Here is a 22,072-nt window from a genome sequence, read left to right as displayed (position 1 = left end):
TGAATTCTAAAATAAAAAAATGATAAAACATGAGTGTTTGTGAAGGTCATAGAGAGATGATTATAGAGTTGTTTTATTTTTTATTTTCTCAAAAGAAAAAACCAAAAGGGTCCCATTCCATACGACATGGCCTTTGAGAAGGTGACGGGGTCATGTGTCTGCAAAGTTGATAAACTTTAGAATAAAAAAAAGCTTTCATCACGTAGCTCTCGAGAAGAAAATGACAGAAAATGATCCTCCTCAATTTTCGTCAGAGGTCTCATGAATATTTTACACATCCAAGGGAAGAGCGACTTGTTATGCAGGGATTTCGAAGCGAACAAGGTTGATGTCTCTAGGAGAAGGTCATAGGTAGTATACAAAGGATGGTTGTTTTTTTTTTCTTTCGTTCCTCTCAATCCCATGACCTTTGAAAAGGTGACGGGGTGTTCTTTAGGAAAAAAATAGAAGGTTATAGAGAGAGAGAGGTAGACAAAGTTGATTTTTTTTTCTATAAGTCAACCGTCACGTCGCCCATCACATGGTCTTCTCGTATATATAGAGAGGCGAGTGGAAGACAGACTCTATTTCTCAGAGAGAGAGACTGCTGTGCGTATCCATATTTCTACTCAAGATGATGATCCGCGTCTTATATAATGAGTTTGTGAGCATTCGCTGTTATGTGGATGACGGAAGATTGTTTTGGAACGCTACGGACATTTTCCCTCTGATTCATACTTCCAGTAAAAGAACCTGGGACATTCTCTCCGTGTTTTTCGACGAACACCACGTCTTCAGGAAAATAAAAGATCTTGAGAGTCTCGGCAGTTCTCAAGAGGGATATGTCCTCTCCAGCAAAGAAATGTTACATCTGGCCGAAAATAATCCTAAAAATAATCAGCTTCTGGCCTGGGTGTATAGCATTTTAACTCAGCCGCTGGTTCGAGTTGTACCCAATCAATCCGTTTACCGACTGCTCTATCCGGGGGAGAAATTTCCCTTCATCACCCTCTTTAATCTGGGAGTGCGCTACATACCGCCTCATCCAGGCATGACGGATTCTTCTACTTACCCTAAACAATATGCCAGCGCTTATTGCCAGACAGACCCCCGTCAAGAAAAGGTCGTCGAGACTCAAACGGATCCTCTGGTGGTCTCTTTAAATGTCACTAAAGTTATCACCTTCTAAAAAAAACAACCACCACCACCCAAAAAAAATTTGCTCCTCCTCCAAATTTTTTTTTATCTTCTCGAAAGAAAAAAAAAAGAAACTTTTCCATCTAGCCTCTTTCTTTGAATCCCTCTTAAGAGAGAGAGGGAGGAGAAAAGAAAGAGAGTTCTGAGGAGGCAAAAGAAATGGGTCTGGAAGGAAACGGGTGCATTGCGAGAAAAAGAGGGTCCTCTTTTCTTTTCTCGAAATGCACCCTTTTCCTTCCAGACCCATTTTTTTTGATCACTTCTTCAAACCAATCTTGGAAAGGTGGGGATACAATAAATTGTGCGTAAAGTCCATTTCGATCAAGACTGGATTTTTTTTTGAAAAGAAAACATAATGTTATATATAGATAGCTAAATCTTTATCATGATATTCTTTAAGAATTTCTTAGCCATTTGTCAAAGAAAGGGACTATAATTGAAGAATTTATGAATTTGGGAACATGTCACCCATGACAAATCTAAAATCTTGGAAGTGGATACTGGAAAGCCCCGCTCTGATTATAATTCTGAGTTCTAGCATGGGACATTTTTTAGATCAATAAGCTAAACTATTTTTCTAGTCTCATATTCTCTCGTGACTAGGGTTTCAGATTTGGGTAGAGAGAGACACTGTTCTGAACAGAAACGTGGAATGCTTTTATAGAAAAGTGAAGAGTTGAAAGTGAAAGTCGAAAAACGAAATGAGATCGGCTAGGAAAAATTTCTCAGAGCTCAGAAAAAAATTCTGAAATGTAAAAAAAAAAAGAAAAAAAAAAAACATTTTGTTAATTTTTATCATGTCTTCTAGACATGATAAAAATTAACTCACCCCCCTTTTTGTCTGGGAATGTTGTCTCCCACTTTCTAAAAATAGACCATGACTCATCCTTTTAAAGAATAGAATCCAAGAAAAGACTGGGTTCTGGTCTATTTTTAGAAACGGTGAGACAACATACCCAGACAAAAGGGGGGTGAGTTAATTTTTATCATGTCTAGAAGACATGATAAAAATTAACAAAAAGTATTTATAATATATATTAAAAATTTTTTTTTTTTTTTTTTTTTTTTTTTTTTTACATCTCAGAATTTTTTTCTGAGCTCTGAAAATATTTTGCCAGCCGATCTCATTTCGTTATCATTTTTTTTATTTTAGAATTCATCAACCTTGTTCCTCCTCCTCCCCTCTCCCTCTCTCTCTCTGAGGAGTCTATATAAACGGATCGCCAGCGAGCTCTTGTTCATATCAGACGAGTGTTTCGCCTTGAGAACGGAAAAAAAATACAAAAGCCATGCTGCTCAAACTGGAATATAACGATGACTATTACGTGCACGCGTATGTGGATCTAGGATTCCTGTACTGGAATGCCAAAGATATCTTGACTCTCTTGCCTACGAACGTCTCGCATACGACGAGTGTTTTCCAAGTCTTTTTCCTAATCGACACCATTTTCTTCGACTAGGCGATTTGGACAACTACTCCAAAGAATGGGATCAACCGAACCAGATTGTCCTCACTTCGAATGAAGCGGCCTTCGTCGCTTCGAAATCCCTGCATAACAAGTCGCTCTTCCCTTGGATGTGTAAAATATTCATGAGACCTCTGACGAAAATTGAGGAGGACGGGGAAACGTATATCACCCTCCGAGAGACTGTGCAAGACGAACAAAAAAGGAAAAAGAGTCCTCTCTTTTTCATCACTGAATTCGGGATCCATCATCTCCCCAAAATCATCCAGAGACATCAAGCCTTCGTTGAAAAGTATCAGAAAGAGGACGATGGTGATGGTGATGATGATGATGATGATGCGATATGGTCTCCAGTCGCTTAAAGAAGGGGAAACGTTCTCACCTTTCCCTATTCCATAGACTGGAGAGTTGAATCAGGAGACCAAAAAAATGAGTCTTGGAAGGAATGAGTGCATTTCAAAATGCATTCGATTCCTTCCGAGACCCATTTTTTTGGGCCACTCTCTCCTCCAATATTGGGAGAGAGAGAGAGAGAGAAAAGAAATTTATCATCTCCTGTCCACCCAAAAAAGAAACTATGTATTTTTGTTTTTCTGGATGCGGCCGAATTTGTAGAGGAATCGTCCAGAAACCGGCCCTCAAGCGCATTTTCAGACTATTTCTATACATATTCGGTCATCAACATGGTCCGGGGACGACTTTGTTTGGACATCATCTCTATATAGTTGGTGAAATTTGTATAGCCATTTCTAAAGAATCTCAGGGAAAACTAAAAGCGAGATTGCAAAAAAAGAAATAGCCTCCAGTGAACACAATTCCAACGTCAGTGGATAGGAAATGTGAAGAGTTGAAAGTGAAAGTCGAAAAACGAAATGGGATCGGCTAGGAAAAATTTCTCAGAGCTCAGAAAAAAATTCTGAGATGTAAAAAAAAAAAAAAAAAAACTTTTTGTTAATTTTTATCATGTCTTCTAGACATGATAAAAATTAACTCACCCCCCTTTTGTCTGGGAATGTTGTCTCCCACTTTCTAAAAATAGACCATGACTCATCCTTTTAAATTCCAAGAAAAGACTGCGTTCTGGTCTATTTTTAGAAACGGTGAGACAACATACCCAGACAAAAGGGGGATGAGTTAATTTTTATCATGTCTAGAAGACATGATAAAAATTAACAAAAAGTATTTATAATATATATTATATAATATATATTATATAATATATATATTATATAATATATCTATTATATATTTTTTCTTTTTTTTTCTGACTCAGAATTTTTTCTCGGCTCTCAGAAATTTTTCCCAGCCGATCCCATTTTGCTTTTTGACTTTCACTTTCAATTCTTCTCTTTTCTATAAAAGTATTCCACGTTTTTGTTCAGAATAATACGGGCTGTTGAAAAGGCAATATGTCTGGTCATCAAGATGGTCCGGGGACGACTTTGTTTGGACTCCGCCCCCCCTCCAAGCCCATTTTAAGTATATTTCTATACAAATTCGGTATAAAATTGTCCGGGGACGACTTTGTCCGGAGACGACTCTATCCGGGGACCATTCTGTTTGGACTCAACCATGACGTCATTTTAATATAGTGGAATGTGTATAGAAATAGTCGGAAAAAGGACTCGAACGCCCGTTTTCAGTATATTCCAATACAAAATTGATTGTCCACAACATAAAAAAGACATCATTTTTTTCTTGGATGGAGCTCCATTTGTATTAGAATATACTGAAAACCGACTCGAACGTCCGTTTTCAGTATATTCCAATACAAAATTGGCTGTCCACAACATAAAAAAGACATCATTTCTTTTCTTGGATGGAGCTCCATGTGTATTGGAATATACTGAAAACCAACGTGAACGCCCGTTTTCAGTATATTCCAATACAAAATTGGCTGTCCACAAAATAAAAAAAAGACATCATTTTTTTCTTGGATGGAGCTCCATTTGTATTGAAATATACTGAAAACAACGTGAATGCCCGTTTTCAGTATATTCCAATACAAAATTGGCTGTCCACAAAAAATAAAAAAAAGACATCATTTTTTTCTTGGATCCAGCTCCATTTGTATTGGAATATACTGAAAACCAACGTGAACGCCCGTTTTCAGTATATTCTAATACAAAATTGGCTGTCCACAACATAAAAAAAAGACATCATTTTTTTCTTGGATCCAGCTCCATTTGTATTGAAATATACTGAAAACCAACGTGAACGCCCGTTTTCAGTATATTCCAATACAAAATTGGCTGTCCACAAAATAAAAAAAAGACATCATTTTTTTCTTGGATGGAGCTCCATTTGTATTGAAATATACTGAAAACAACGTGAATGCCCGTTTTCAGTATATTCCAATACAAAATTGGCTGTCCACAAAAAATAAAAAAAAGACATCATTTTTTTCTTGGATCCAGCTCCATTTGTATTGGAATATACTGAAAACCAACGTGAACGCCCGTTTTCAGTATATCCCAATACAAAATTGGCTGTCCACAACATAAAAAAAAGACATCATTTTTTTCTTGGATCCAGCTCCATTTGTATTGAAATATACTGAAAATCGACGTGAACGCCCGTTTTCAGTATATTCCAATACAAAATTGGCAGTCCACAAAATAAAAAAAAGGACATCATTTTTTTCTTGGATCGAGCTCCACTTGTATTGAAATATACTGAAAACCGACTCAAACACCCGTTTTCAGTATATTCCAATACAAATTGGCAGTCCACAAAATAAAAAAAAGACATCATTTCTTTGTTGGATCGAGCTCTATTTGTATTGAAATATACTGAAAACCGACTCAAACACCCGTTTTCAGTATATTCCAATACAAATTGGCAGTCCACAAAATAAAAAAAAAGACATCATTTCTTTCTTGGATCGAGCTCTATTTGTATTGAAATATACTGAAAACCGACTCAAACACCCGTTTTCAGTATATTCCAATACAAATTGGCAGTCCACAAAATAAAAAAAAAAAGACATCATTTCTTTCTTGGATCGAGCTCTATTTGTATTGAAATATACTGAAAACCGACTCAAACACCCGTTTTCAGTATATTCCAATACAAATTGGCAGTCCACAAAATAAAAAAAAAAGACATCATTTCTTTCTTGGATCGAGCTCCATTTGTATAGAAATAGCCTAGAAATCAGTTCGAACGCCCGTATTCAGTATATTGTAATACAAATGAAATGACATGAAAAATGCAAAAAGAGGAAAAGTAGCCTACCTTGACGGAAATTCTATTCCAAAAGGGGAAAACTTGTATCCAGGTGGGCCCACAGCACGGCCGGAACTCAAGCGAAACTCGATAGGTTGAAATCGATCCATTAAATAACATTCTTAAAAAACAGTAAAGTTTTATTCACATCTAAAACTCAAGCGAAACTCGATAGGTTGAAATCGATCCATTAAATAACATTCTTAAAAAACAGTAAAGTTTTATTCTATTCCAAAAGGGGAAAACTTGTATCCAGGTGGGCCCACAGCACGGCCGGAACTCAAGCGAAACTCGATAGGTTGAAATCGATTCATTAAATAACATTCTTAACAAACAGTAAAGTTTTATTCACATCGAGTCGGCTGGGAAAAGTTTCTGAAAAATAAATTACCCCCCTTTTTAGTCTGAAAATTTGAAAATTGATGTCTTCAATTTTCGAAAAATTGAAGACATCAATTTTCAGACTAAAAGGTTTTTTTTTTTTTTTTTTTTTTTTTTTTTTTTTTTTTTTTCAGTCAGAGAAATTTTTCTCCGGCTCTCAGAAATTTTTCCGCACTCGACTGGATGAATAAAACATCTCCGTTTCTTTAAGAATGGGCTCACTGTTAACTATTTCAACATTCGACGTTTCGCGTCCAATAATAACTGCCGGGTGTTCGAGAATGCAGGTGCACCTACTAGATTTTCTACAGAGAAGCTTGACTGGATGGAGAGAGTGGATAACTTTTTCCAAGATTCTCGACTTTGGACCGTCATGAGGTAAAGGATCTTTTTGTTTTTTTTTCTTTTAAGAAAATTTATGGATAGATTCATTTCATTTTGAATGGACCTTGAAAAATAGGACAAAGTTCTTTTCCAAGATTGGATGAGAGAGGGACCCAAAAAAAATGGGTCTCGGAAGGAATCGAATGCATTTGCACTCATTCCTTCCAAGACCCATTTTTTTTGGTCTCCTGATTCGTCTCTCTCTCTCTCTTCTCAGTCCATTTCCATAAATATAGGGAAAGCGGAGAACCTTTCTCTACTTATTTCTAAAAAATCTTTTGTTTATTTTTTTTTCTCCTGAGTTTATGTATATATCAATTCAAATACTTTTGAGAACGGTCATCCCAATTCTCTGTCGTCTTTTCGGTTTCATTGTCCCAACACTCAGTGGACATAGTCTCAGTCGATTTTGGAGCATGGGTCGTCCGTTCATTGTCCCAACATTCAGTGGACATAGTCTCAGTAGATTTTGGAGCATGAGTCGTCCGTTCATTGTTCCAACACTCAGTGGATATAGTCTCAGTGGATTTTGGAGCATGAGTCGTCCGTTCATTGTCCCAACACTCAGTGGATTTTGTCTTTGGATCCTCTGAAGATATTTTGGGGGTCTCATGAGATTCTTTGGAAGGTTCGTCCCAACAGGCTGCTGGATCGTAATGGGGAATATTTTCAGGTATGTCTCCCCAACCCTCCGTCTTCCTCGAGTTATTGGAGGAAGTTGACGACAAAGAAGAAGAGCCCATCAAGTTTAAAGGCGTATGCTCATCCGGATGTTCCATCACTTGGAAACAGGACAGATTATCCCATTTCTGGATGAGGTTATCGTACGCTTTTGGGGACGGATCCTTCTCTAACTGATCGTAGGCCTTATCAAAAGCTTGCAGAGGAATGTCTGCTTCCTCCTGAATCCTCTCCTCTTTCTCCGTTCCGTCTGGATAGACGTGATTGATATGAAAATCTCCTTCCGTAATATGCCATCGATAGTTGCGCACTTTGTTTTCGGCACAATGGAAATATTTCATCCTTTGATGATGTCGGGCACATTTTTCCCGATACTTCCAAATGATTCCATCTGGAACATAAATTTCCGTCACGGGTTTTTGATAATCGAAGGGGACAAAAAAAGTCAGAAAGCAAAGAATTTAGCTTTCTGACATCCCACCACATAAATCGTGGAGAAGCTGTGAGTGAGCGATTGGAGAATGCGTCCTAAATGGTGGTTGGGAAGATGACCCTCGTTCCAACGAAGTCCGTGCCGGTTTCTCGTCAGCCAGGCATTCGTCTTTTGGTTTTTTTCATTCAGTTGGTGGAAGGGGTGAGGAGGAGCAAACGTCAACGATCCCATGGTCAAAAAATCTTTTGTCGCATAGCCCAATTCTTTTAAAACGTAGGTAAATTCACCCTTCTTGTGGTTGTAGGACTGGAAACCCTCTAGATCGAGCACGATAAAGTTTTCTGAACACGCCATGGCGATGAATACGGTGATGTCTTCCACAAACAGGAGCAAAAAAGAGAATCGAAAAGGTATATATGTATAACAGGGAAGATCTAGAAAGGGAAAAAAAACAATAAAACGTTTTAGAGTCGTCGTCTTGAAAGAGACATTTTTCTTTTCAAAGGGTTAAGGAGTTTCAAAGTTTCAAAGGTCTTTTTAAATGAAGTTATGATTAAACCATATTCATAGGACCAAAGGGACTTACCAGCTCAGTTCACGTCTTCTTCTGTTCTCTGAAGAAATCTCGCGGAGGATACAAACTTTTATACTCGCGCGACATCTGTCGGGATCGCGACCCCATCTAAATGTCAGGGTCATTCCAACCTCTTAAAAGGATCGGAATGAAAGAAACACTTTGATAAAAAATATATTTATGAAAAGATATCTGAGGGTCGTGAGAATATTTTCTCTCCCCAGCCCCCCGCCTATTTGAAAAAAAAATAATAATAAAAAGTCTTTCTTGGATCGCGTCAAGATAACAAAACAACTCACAGGACTTGTTTATCTCGATCTTGTCAGGGTCACCGTTTCACATAAGAAGATGGATGGACCCTGAACTTTAGACATGATAAAAATTAACACTTCCCACCTTTTGTCTGGGAATAGGGTCTCACCGTTTCTAAAAATAGACCAAATCCCATTCTTGGAATTCTATTCTTTAGGAAAGGAGGAGTGATGGTCTATGTTTAGAAAGTGTGAGACAACATTCCCAGACAAAAGGGGGGGTAGAGTTAATTTTTATCATGTCTAAGACATGATAAAAATTAACAAAAAGTTTTTTTTTTTTTTTTAAGGCTTAAAAATTTTTCTGAGAGAGCTGAGAAAGATTTTTCCTCCCAATCTTTTTCGACGATGAAAAGGGAAAAACTACTGATCCGATCTCCCTACGCTTTAGGGAAAAAAACAAAAAATTACTTATGAAATATTCATGTGTTGAAATTGGCTATTCAAATAAGTGACATTTTGTTTCTTATTGGAACTGTTCAACGGCGAGTCCATTCGTCTCATTCTTTGGGGTAGGGGATGAAAGTACAGCGGTTTGTTGAAATCGATGATAGTTTCCTCTTTAGTCGGCGGAACTGTAAATCTATCCCGTCTTAACTCTTCTAATCTCTTTGAAAGTCTTTCCACTTGCTCTGCTAAGGTTTCCTCGGTACTCATGATCTCTCTTAGTTTAGGGAAGTCTTGACGTATTGGCTAGAGAACAGAGGGTTTTTTTCTCTCTATACATATATCATGTGGGAGCGTGTAATTTATAAATCCTTGTGAAATATTTCTACGTCTTGTGTAACTTGGAAAATTCGTCTTCTTCTCGTCGATTGGGGTGGAGTTATAGAAAAGAAATGGGATTGGAAAGAAATCAACATATTACAAAAAAAGGAACTTTTTTTTTCTATTTTGTTTTTCTCTAGGGATTTACATACCGTTTCATTCATGAACATTCAAGGGTTCTCTCCAAGACCAAATTTTAGAAGAGGACCACAAAGAGTACACTTGAGGATCCTCTTTTAGGTCTAGGTGAGATAAGGGTTGAGACCAATATTCTTGGGTCTCTAAAGCATCCCAACTTAGACATTTATTATTATTATTAGAAAGTTCATCCTCCTCCTCCTCCTCCTCCTCCTCATCGTCGCACGAGTTCTCCTGGGGAGATTCTTCCGCCTCCTCTTCGTCTTCGACAGCTTTGCTCTCGGAGGGGTAACAATGTAATTTCCGGAAAACGTAACTACCCTCCATCAAATGGTATCGAAAATTTCTCACCTTGTTCTCGGCACAATGAATCATCTTTTGGAAATATTGGTGTCGCGTGCATTTCGACTTGTTCCGCCACTCGGTTTTCCCTGGGATGTAAAACTCATAAACGGATCGCTGGCTGAGCTTGCTGAAAAATTCGGCTTTATCGTATCCATTGACGTAGATCACCTCCACATTTTCGGTCAGTATTTTCAGGATTGTAGGAAGATGCTCGTAGGAAAGACGACCCTCGGTCCATTGCAGCCGTGTCGGTTATTTGTAGTCTGGTTGACCACAGCTTGATTGCGGGACGATAAGTCATCGTAATAGACAGGAGGGAGAAAAATCATGGATCCGCATAAGGTTAAATCGCAAGTGATGTAGCCCAGTTCTTTCAAGATGAAACATATATCTCCCGTCTTTGGATCATAACAGTGAAAGTATTCCATGTCCAGAACAATGTAGGAATCTTTGAGAGGTTTGGCACTCAAAATGTCCATCTTCTTCAATTGAGGAAAAAAAGAAAACAAAATTCTCTCTCTCGCTGTGTGTCCTGAAGGAAAAAATGGATAGCGTTCTCTCGCCGTCTCCTCTTTTATATATATAGAGAGAGAGGGTTGCACGTGACAGGTCGTATGAATTCTGGGAAAGGTCACATTCGTATATATATATTTGTTTTTTGAATAATATCGTGCGTATCTCAATACACATCCATCATAATAATAATAATAAAGGTCACATTGGAAAGAAAAAGAAATAAAAAACATGGAACTCGTGCTCGACTTTGAAGGTTCCTACGATTCTCAAGGAGCCTTTATTGTGAAAGAATTGGCTTACGTCACATTGGACGGTACTTCTCGAGGGGCATTTGTTTTCAACCCCCGTTTCCATGGCAAATGCTCACCGAGAAAGAAAGACGAACCGCTGTGTGGGCGAGTGATTATTATCACGGCTTGTCGTGTTACGAAGGAGAAATTCCGTACAGTTATTTTCCATGGGTGTTAACGATGTTGACGGAAACTTTTTGCATGATTTGGGTGCGAGGAGAAATGAAACGGCGGTTTTTAGAGAAATGGTTGCAAAGATCCATTTATTGCATTTCGGGATCGACGCAAGAGATTCTCAAATACAATGGGATTGAACACATGAATTGTCCTAACCATACAAAAGGTTTTTTCCATTGCGCTCTAGAAAAAGCAGTTCGGTATCATTATTATTTAAAGACACAGAGAAGAAATTCGCAAGGTCGATCCTGCACAATTCAATCTTGACAGAACTCATTAAAAAAAAAATACATATATCACGTTACTTCTTCAACAGCATAGATGGTTCTGAAGTGAAACTTGGAATTTTGAAATAATAGATCAGAGAGAAATCATTGTTAAAAGCAAATGGTAAAGTTTCGAATCGGCTGGGAGAAAAAAAATTTCTCAGAGGTGAGATAAAAATTCGATAATGAAAAAAAAAAAAAAAAAACTTTTGGTTAATTTTTATCATGTCTTAGACATGATAAAAATTAATGACCCTCCCTTTATGTCTGGGAAGGATGTCTCACCCTTTCTAAAAATAGACCATGACTCATCCTTTCTCTAATGGCAATCATTCCATGAATGAATCACGATTTGTTTTTCAAAAGAGTGAGACAACATTCCCAGACGAAAAGGGAAGGGGGTCGTTAATTTTTATCATGTCTAAGACATGATAAAAATTAACGAAATTAATGATAAAAATTAACATGTCTAAGACATGATAAAAATTAACAAAAAGTTTTTTTTTTTTTGAGTTGTAGAATTTTTCTCAGCTCTGAAACTTTTTTTCCAGCCGACTCAAGACTTTACCATTTATATTTACGAATAGTCTTTGGATTATTTATTTATTTTCTTTTAAAAAGAAAAATTCTGAGCTAGACCTATCTATTGGCTTAACATTCTGGTCATAGAAACAGTCTAGAATCTCATTTTATTTTTCGAGGCTAATGCACGGGTTCTCCAATCAAAAGGGTTACTATAAAGGGATTGGTTTGAATGCATTTATCTGCAAATGTTATAGGATTCTGTTGTTGAGAAGGGGGTATATTATTATTATTATTATTATGATGATGATGATGATTGTGGCAGATTCGTTTTCTACATGGAAGTCTAATCTCCTCCGAAAACCTTTTCTGGGGATCGTCGATAGATGGTTTTTCAATAGGAATCGTTTCCCTCGGATCCTCAAGAGATAGAGGGGGGTCCTGTCTTGAGACATGGAGCGGTCTCTCCTCCTCCTCCTCCTCCTCGAGAAGTCTTGAGAAAGGGAGAGGATTTTCGGTTCCCTTATTCTTGAGGGGTCTTGACAAATTGAGAGGTCCCTCCTCTTCGAAAGAGAGAGAAGTTTTGGTTCCCTTATCCTCGAGGGGTTTTGACAAATCGAGAGGTCTCTCATTTTCGAGGGGTCTTGATAAATGGAGAGGTTTTTCACCTTCGAGGGGGTTTGATATAGGAAGAGGTCCCTCCTTCTCGAGGGGTCTTGATAAATGGAGAGGTTTTTCATCTTCGAGGAGGTTTGACAATGGGAGAGATTTCTCCTTCTCGAGGGGTCTCTCTTCCTCAAGGGGTTTTGAGGAAGGGAGAGGTTTTTCATCCTCGACGGGTTTTGACAAACGGAGAGGAATCTGAACAGGCTTCTCCTCATCCCCATCATTATCGAGGAGGATGAGGATAGGCTTTTGGAAAGGTTTTTTCTTTTTCTTCTGAACAGGCTCCTCTTGATGCTCGGGGAGAGGGATGGGGTAGTTGTTCCACCATTCTATTTTTTCTTGCTCGAGGATTTTTTCAAAAGTCGTGGCCTCTCTATGATGAGACGAAGGAGGAGAGTCCTCGAGAAGAATATAATAGGTATTCTTCCCAGTCTTCTCGATCGAGAGAGGTTCGTGCAAACATTTATGCAACCATTCACTAAAATGAACGAGAATCCCTTTTGTCTTCTCAAGACGATCCATAATCCTATTCATTTGCGAGACGGTTAGAAAGTGGGACGTGTAAAAATATTTGGCTCGTTTCATTAACAAAATTTGTGCATCCAAAGGTGGAATGTCACGAGCCATCAACACGTTTTCGTCGGACAAAAATTCGTCCCGCATCTTTTGATAACTCCCCACGGTATAATAACCCGCACATTTTGAAAAATCGGAGGCTTTCAGGTAAACGACTCCTTGGATGATATAAAAGGAAAGATCAACATATTTATATTTGAAAGGAATACACGTAGTGAGCTGGGGATGCCTCCTCATGATCCACTTGGACAAAAATACGACTTTGGGGCACTCCCCTTTTATTTATAGAGAGAAAGAGAGTGTGACCTTCCCTTCCCTCCTCCTCCTCTCTCCCTGCTTCCTCTATCTCTGGACGTCCTTCGATTGGAAAGGGTGACTTTGAAAAAAAAAAAGAAGGTCATGGTTGGATAATTTTTTGTTTATTAAATTATTACTTTCACTTCCTCATTCCCACACACATTCATCTTTTTAAGAAAAGAAAAAGAGGTCATGGAGATAAAATTTCTTGGAAAGAAGAGAGAGAGAAACAAAAAAAAACAAATAAAACGGACGTCATAGAGCCTCTATGTGTGTCTGTGTGTGTCTATATAGATATATAAAAAGACGAGAGTACTGGGCGAGATCATTTCTTTTCCATTGGGAGCCATGTCGCTATTAGACGTTTTTCCAACTCAACGGATTTCGAACGGGGAGGATTTGAAGACGCTAAAGCAAATCTCCAACTTGAAAATTTTTTTGGCGTGTCATTGTGCGACATTTATTCCGCATTTGCCACCTCATCAAGCGATCGTTTCTTTCAACCAAGATGTCGAATCCTCCAACCTGCTCGTTCAGAATATATACAGAAATTTATTCGAATCGCAACAAACGAAAGAGGAATCTCCCTTCTCTTGGAATCGGATGGATCGAGCTTTGAGACGGCCCATTCAAACAGACCGGCTATATACAGATCCGCGCACGAGTTTTCGGTGGAACAATATTTTTCTCACGAAACGATATTTTACGTTTGGAGTGAGAACGACGGCTGAGGACGAAGTTCATATTGTTCAAACCACAGCCGCTCCTCTCGCCTATTACGAATCATCGTCCCCCAATCTGAAGGAAAGAAGTTTTAAAGTCAGCGACAGGATGAAATATAAGAAATATATTCTAAGACCTTTTCAAAACTATGTCGTTCCCCCGAAAACGCAATATCTCATCGTCACAACCCAGAAGAGTCTCTTTCTCGTCGATCGGTGCTCGTACTCGCTTTGGAAACAATTGAAAGAGGAGATTTCTTTCCAATCGCCGATGATGTTTCAAGAAAAAGAAGAAGAAAACCCTCCGCCACCTTTACCCATCCCTTCCTTAGATGATAAGAGGAGCTGGACCAAACCGTTATTTCCCGAAACAAAATCGACCCGGCAACGGAATGAAATTGAAGTCATCACAATTGAAGATGAGGAGGAAGAAAAAAAATTACCTCTTAAAAAACGGTCGACTTACCGGAACCTACCTGGCGTGCAAGATCCGCTTCAGAATCCAGAAGCTTCTTCTTCTTCTTCTTCTTCTTCCCCGACTTGTTCAAACAGGCAACCTCTTTCGGACTCCTCACAGACAGAACCTCTTCCAGTATCCTCTTGTTCTTCTTCTTCTTCTTCTCCAACCTGTCCCGACATCGTAGAGGTAGAATGTCAGACGGGTCCACAAGCTTCAAAAAGTCCCGACATCGTAGAGGTAGAATGTCAGCCGGGTCCACAAGTTCCAACAGGTCCAGAAATCAGGGAGGCAGAATCACAGCCGGGTTCACAAGTTCCAACGGGTCCAGAAATCATGGAGGTAGAATTTCAGCCGGGTAAACAAGTTCCAACGGGTCCAGAAATCATGGAGGTAGAATTGCAGCCGGGTCCAGACATCCTAGATCCCTCCACTCATCCCAAAGAGACTCCAAGTGTTTCAAGACAGCCTTGTGAGGATCCAGCCCTTCCCGTATGGAATGATTATATGGACTTACAAAATTTGGTGCAACAGGAAGGAGAAGAAAATAATCATACGGATGGGTGGGTCAAAGACTGTTTAGATCATTTAACCTCGAATGAAATTGAACTGTTATGGAATTGCATTTCTGAAATCACATCGGAAATGGGATAAAAACCAAAACAAAAAAAAAATTTTAATAACAAATTGGAGGAGAGTCATGATGTCAATTTTTTAAAAAAAGATATTATATAGAGTCCAATCTTGGTGGTTCTCTTCAGTTTTCCAGCATGAGGTGATCCACGTTTCCCGAAATATGGATCCCATTCCAAGAGAGATTGTGTAGAGCCTTCACTTCAGTTTTTTTTTTTTTTTCCTACCAAGAGGAGAGGGTCCCCAAAGGGCTACCCATGTCCAAAGAGAGAAAGTGTAGAGCGTTCATTTCAGTTTTTTTTCCCAAGTTTAGGGGAGGGAGGTCTCAAAATGACACCCCCCCCCATTTTCAAAGAGAGATGGTGTAGAGCGTTCATTTCTGTTTTTTCCAAAGTTAGGGAGTTTTCAAATGACTACCCATTTCAGAGAAAGAGAGAGAGACACAGAGAGAGAGAAGGTGTAGAGCGTTCATTTCAGTTTTCCAAGGTTAGGATGGTGGTGGAGAATCCTCCAAAATGGCTACTCATGTCAAAGAGAGAGAGAGAGAAAATGCGTAGAGCGTTCATTTCAGTTTTCCAACATTAGAAGGTCCCAAAATACCTTCTGAATTCAAAGAGAGATCGTGTAGAGCGTTCATTTCCAGTTCTTCAAGATCAGAAGAAGAGGGTCCGCTTTTCAGAGACAGCGAAGTGCAGACTTCAGTTTTCTCCCTCCCCAAGAATAGAGGGTCCCAAAATGGCTTCCCATTTCAAAGACAGAGGGAGAGCCGTTCATTTCCATTCTCCAAGATAGGGTCGTCTGCATTTTCCCAAAATGGCTTCCCAATTCAAAGAGAGAGAGAGAGAAAGGGTGTGTAGAGCGGTGATGTTCATTCTCCAATATAGGGTCGTCAGCTTTTTCTCAAAATGGCATCTCCCCATTCAAAAAGAGATCGTGACCAATTTTTTCCAGTTTTTTCCAAGATGGGGGGGAGAAGAAAACCTAGGATGGAATAACACGACACACAGAGAGAAAGAGGGAAAAAAACGCCATCTTGTCATTTTCTGATAGGGTACCGGTGTTCGAATACTTTTGTGACCGACTGTACAAGCAGCCATTTTTAAATTGACGTTAAAATAAATTTATTCTATGGTCTATTAGAAAATAATTATACTGAATCATTTATTGACGACTTCTAAGAGGTCGCTTTCTGAAAGAAACCTGTATTTTTAGAACATAAACATACGTTGATATTGAACATGACTTTTTTAAGATGCCAGAGCAAATGCACAGAGCTCCAAAAATCCTCTAAAAGCATAGACGGTCACGTTTTAAAAGGCTGACTACTTTTAATAAAGCTTGTATATTAATGTTCATTATACATTTCTGACATTTTTACTTTCTTTCAAAACAGCGATGCTGTGGTTCAATTGCTTTATAATTATGTGAAACTAATAAAATGGGCCCTATGTTATAAAAACCTAATTATATTCAGATACACACCTTTTGAACATGTTTGAAATCTATTATTCTAACCAGAATACTTTGTCTACAGAAAACTTTGAATCGATATTAGAAATCAAAAGCTAAGTGAGATTAAAGTAGGAAGAGTCACATCGTCTAACCCATTTTAATTGAAGTAAACAGGTGATTACTTTATCGTAAAGTGAACACCCGTTTTTCACACAGCGAATGAAAAGAAAAAAAGAGCCCACCAAAGCTCGAGCGGTAAAGTCGCTGAGCACTAATAGTTCGGTCTGGGGTTCAATTCCCGGCTAACGGCTAGCTTCACGGGCGTTTTCATTGTTATTCCCGTATGTAACTTACGTATGAGTCAGTTCCCTTTAAAAAATCCTACACGAAGGCCTCCCTCCCCGTAGGCAATAGCCCTAGTGTGCTTTGCTGTAACCGAATAAACCGAAAAAAAAAATGGGAATTGGTGGTGGAACGAAGGCAGCTACGAAACGTCGTTTTAGAAGAATGGGCTACATAACCAAATTTCTATCTATACTCTGGTAAACAGTACATTATTTGCTCATCAACAGCCTAAATTTAGCTAATGCTCGGCTTAGTTCTTAAATTGCAATTTTAGCCACAGCCCCCAAACAAGACGATGTTTGGTATTTTATTTCATTACTTAGTTATTCATCTTTAATTTAAGAATTAAATTTTCATTTGTCTTTAAATTTTTATTGAACTATTGAATTATAATAATAATCCTTTAATATACTAGTTGCTAATTATTTTATTATTGTAATAGTTATTTTATTTATTTTTATTTATTTATTTATTTATTCATCTTTCCTGATGGCCTTCCATAGAGCTCCAGCACTTCTAATTTTAAAAATTAAGTCCTGACTACAACCAATGATTGCGAAAATAAAAGTCAAGTAACTTATTTAGTGATAATAAAATAAAATAAAAGCCAAAGCTTTTATTTTCGCCTTACTTGGCTTTTATTGTGTGTGTGTTGGTGTGTGTGTGTGTGTGTGTGTGTGTACTTTACATTTAATTATAAGAACATATATATATGTACTTTACATTTAATTATAATTTATTTGATATATATACACATATATACGTTTGGTAGTATTACCGATTGCAATAAAAAGGGAGGTGCACATCTAGATGTTATAACGGACTCATATACAAAATTTCAACGTTCTATAACTAATCGTTTTTGAGTTATGTAAAATGCATATATACGTACTTACAAATCACGAAAAAAAATCCCTTTCAAGTATCAACTTAGAGAGTCATAATCATAAGTTTCAGTTTAGAGTAAATGGGATTACATTTAACAATAAGTTTTTTTGAAAAAAAAAAAAAGAGTCCTTCAGTGTGTTCGTACGTACAGACGTCACCCCAAGAAATAATTCACATGGATTCCGTAATCGTCAAAAATGGATATTTCCGTTAAAATATGATACCCAAAAGTTTTCTCGAAATCAATAATTACTACCATTTTATTTGATACAAGGAAGTAAAGAACCTATATTACCTACATATTCTTATATAAACAATACCTAAGTGCAGTATATAAATATTTCAAATCAATAAAATCTGACTATGGCACGCTCAAGGAAAAAAAAAAAAAGATGAATCATCTAAATTTTTAAATTACAAACATAAATAGCAATAGTAAAAAGCAACTACAAAATAACGCTTCACGCTATCCAAATTGCTCATTTTCTTAAATATCAACAACTAAATAGTATTTCAACTAAAACACATAATGTAAAAAAGAGTTTGCCCTATGTCCAAAAAAATTCAAAATTATCTATGAAAAATATGAGCGCATTGTGACGCAACCGTATCATTCGTATTCGAACAGCAACCGCATTCGTATTCGCATAGAAACCGCATCATTCGTATTCGCATAGAAACCGCATCATTCGTACTCGAACAAACCGCATCGTACGACAGATGCAGGTAACGAACAGATGCGAGTAACGAAATGAATTTGTGAGTACCGAATCGGTACTTCGAGTCAACCGATGTACCCGTTACTCAGTAACGAATACATGCGGTTTGCTCCAGCTCTAGTACTGATACTCTCGAAATCATGCTACAAGGTATGTGAACGTCGTTTAGACAGAAGCATGAAATAAATCTGCATTTGCTTTTTACTGCGTGATGTCATGTAATCGTAATGTGAGGTGTGCAATAAATCATTTACTTACAACTCCAGTTTCAAAGTCCATATGCTTGACAAATATTCTGTGTATTTATCTTCTGTATGCCGTGTGTAACAAGTCATTTAGACGAAAGAATTATTTAAACAATTACATATAGTTATTGGTACAGAAAACAAACCTCGTGTGTCAGGTATGCAAGAAGTCATTTAGACAGTATGGTTTTTTAGACAAACATCTGCATATACATACAAGAGAAGAAACGTGTGTGTAAGGCATGTAAGAATTCATTTGGACTATGTACATGCAGGAAAGAAACCTTATGTGTGTGGTATGTAATAAGTCATTTGCTCTAAAAGGTAATTTAAAGAAGCACATGCTCCTTCACACAAGAGAGAGACCTCATGTGTGAGAGGTATGTAACAAGTCATTTGCTCAAAAAAGTCTTTTAAACAAGCATAGCATATGCTACTTCACACAAGAGAGAGACCTCATGTGTGTGAGGTATGTAACAAGTCATTTACTTTGAAAAGTAATTTAAACAGGCATATGCTTCTTCACACAGGAAAGAGACCTCATGTGTGTGAGTTATGTAACAAGGCATATACTCAAAAATATGATTTAGACAGACATATACTTACTCATACAGAAAAGAAACCTTATGTGTGTGAGATATGTGCAAAGTCATTTACTCAAAACTCTGATTTAAAAAAGCATATACTTTATCATACAGGAGAGAAACCTCATGTTTGTGAGGTCTGTAACAAGTCATTTACTGTGAAAGGTCATTTAAACAGGCATATGCTTCTTCACACATTAGAGAAACCTCATGTGTGTGAGGTATGTAAGAAGTCATTTACTCGGAAAGCTCATTTAACTGAGCATATACTTCTTCACACAGGAGTTAGACCTCATGTGTGTGCTGTATGCAACAAGTTATTTGCTCAAAAATGTGATTTAGACAGACATATACTTATTCACACAGCAAAGAAACCTTATGTGTGTGAGGTATGTGCAAAGTCATTTATTCAAAAATCTGATTTAAAGAAGCATATATTTTATCATACAGGAGAGAAACCTCATGTGTGTGAGATATGTAACAAGTCATTTACTCGCAAAGATCATTTAAACAACCATATGCTTCTTCACACAGGAGAGAAACCTCATGTGTGTGAGGTATGTAACAAGTCATTTACTCAGAAAACTCATTTAAACATGCATATGCTTCTTCACACGGGAGAGAGACCTCATGTGTGCAAGTTCTGCAATAAATCATTTACTCAGACTGGTACTTTAAACAAGCATATGCTTCTTCACACAGGAGAGAAAACTCATGTGTGTGAGGTATGTAAAAAGTCATTTTCTTTGAAAAGTAATTTAAACAGCCATATGCTTCTTCATACAGGAGAGAAACATCATGTTTGTGAGATATGTAATAAGTCATTTACTCAAAATTCTAGTTTAAAAAAACATCTACTAAATTTACACCGGAGAGAAACTCCATAAGGTAGATGTGTAACAAATCACGTGGCTTATAGAAAATTGGAAATCTCATGTCAACATATAATAAGAAGGCTAATGTTTTTTGTGGAAAAGTTAAATTAATAAGAACCTTTTTTTATGTGTGCAATAAAGACCTGTCCATGCTATAAAGAAATGTCTTTGTATAAGGTGTGTTCAGCTTGTTAGTTCATTTCAATTCTTAATAAATCATTTATTTGTTCCTACAAGAGGAAAACCAGATGAATGTTAGATAAGTCATTTTACACTGCTCCTGATTTAAAGCAATATTTTCTTATATCCATGAGTAATAAAAGTTTAAAACAGCATATTCGAACAATGAAAAGTTAGACACTGATTATACTGTTCTGAATAAGATAATTTTATTGATGTCGCATTCCTCCCTTTCAGGTGAATTGTTTGACAGCTTGTAATCTTGAATATTTTCGTTTGAATAGAAATTTCATTCATATCTTGTTCTGTAATCAACTTTTCAATACATTTTTCTAAAAACATACAAAATATGAAATATATTCCTTTGTGGTAGCTTTAGTGCTGTAGGATTTAAGTATTTTTCTCCTCATTAGCTTTTTTAATATTGCGTATGCTTAGAATTTAGGTTTTTCTTCAAGCTTATGTGTTCAGTGTCAAATGTTTAAAAAATGATTTGTGAACTATTTTCTTGATGCCACTATGCACCTTGTAGTTTCTCTGAAAGAAATCGAAATTTCATGCTTAAGTAAGGTTTCATTTTGTGGTATTTATGTGTTGATGCAGCCTGCTTAATACAAGTTGCCATATTTACAGTATATGCCAAACTCTGGCAGCATTGTGAATAATAATGCTTATAATAATCCATTAAGTACTTCTGCCATTTTATATGCATTCTTTTTTGTTGTATTTCAAAGTCTGTTTTTATAAACATATGATATTTTTTGCCTTGGTTGTAAAATTTGTTTGGCCTTGTAGAATGTGCAAGCAATTTTTCCACAATTCTGCAATAAAATTTCTGCAAGATCACAGAATTTTGATGAAAATTTTGTAAATGGAACAATGAGGAAATGCTTTTTCTGATTAACAGAGTGCTGAATGAACCCAATTCTCCTATTTGTTTTGGGAAAAACAGATAGCTCTGTATTTCAGAAAGAGAAAAGTGTAAACTTATAACAGAGAGATTTGAAGAAGGTGTGGTACTTGCATATTAACGCCACCACCCTGCAGACTTTGCGGTTTTTAAGTGCCGCCAATCTACACCTAAAATTTTTGCGACAAATCATAAATTAAAACACTTTCAAAAATCAAAACACTTTATTTAAAATCAAAGTAGTCAATCGGATTTCAGTAGAAAATGGACCGATATAGAGTTTAACATAGATTCAAAACAGTTTCTATTTTCTGTGACCTGATGCTGTCCTCAAATTCTGATGATGCCCCACATTCTGTCAATTGTTTGTGTATGAACTCCTGTATCAGAATCAATAAAATTGTATTTATGATTAACTTTAGCATGTAGGAATCTTCCTTTTTCTATTCTATTTGTTTGGTGACCTTTCCAACTGTCAGAATAAATTGTGCTACCATCTGCAATGTTTTCAATAATTTTATTATGAATAGAGCCAGTTCTATTAGGAACAGTGACAACAAACGAATCTTGTTTCTCTGCATATGCCACCAAACACACACTGTTCGGGGAATACTCGATCGCAATTATTTTTACGCTTAGTAAAGAAACTTTCAATTTTCACAATGCAATCTGGTCTACCTACCTTTTTGTTTGGTTTATTCTCCATACCCAAGACACATAATTTACGCATGTAATTGTTCCTATCTGTAACAGTTTTATCCGATAAATCAAGTTGCTTTTCACTTACCACCTTCCCATTCTTGTTGCTCTGAAATGCTGAAGAATACTTAAATATTTCATCACCATATGTATGCTGTAGCTTGCAAT

At 37.2% G+C, this 22,072-nt stretch overlaps 1 protein-coding gene across 1 annotated transcript; it reads left to right on the top strand.

The window, feature by feature from the left end:
• The first annotated feature begins 18,374 nt into the window (after positions 1 to 18,374).
• LOC118203238 (uncharacterized) lies at positions 18,375 to 21,708 on the top strand. Its single transcript, XM_085826671.1, has one exon. The coding sequence runs from the start codon at positions 19,087 to 19,089 to the stop codon at positions 20,125 to 20,127; it is 1,041 nt and encodes a 346-aa protein (XP_085682797.1). The 5' UTR covers positions 18,375 to 19,086; the 3' UTR covers positions 20,128 to 21,708.
• Positions 21,709 to 22,072: the final 364 nt, after the last annotated feature.

The sequence above is a fragment of the Stegodyphus dumicola genome, chromosome 11, assembly GCF_044657685.1.
Source record: "Stegodyphus dumicola isolate Sdum_Otavi_A_Nest chromosome 11, ASM4465768v1".
NCBI lineage: Eukaryota > Metazoa > Arthropoda > Arachnida > Araneae > Eresidae > Stegodyphus > Stegodyphus dumicola.
This window is presented reverse-complemented; position numbering and strand designations above follow the sequence as displayed.

What these genes read in the sequence shown, in the direction of transcription:
- LOC118203238 (XM_085826671.1), top strand. Translation starts at nt 19,087, where the DNA reads ATGCTACTTCACACAAGAGAGAGACCTCATGTGTGTGAGGTATGTAAC.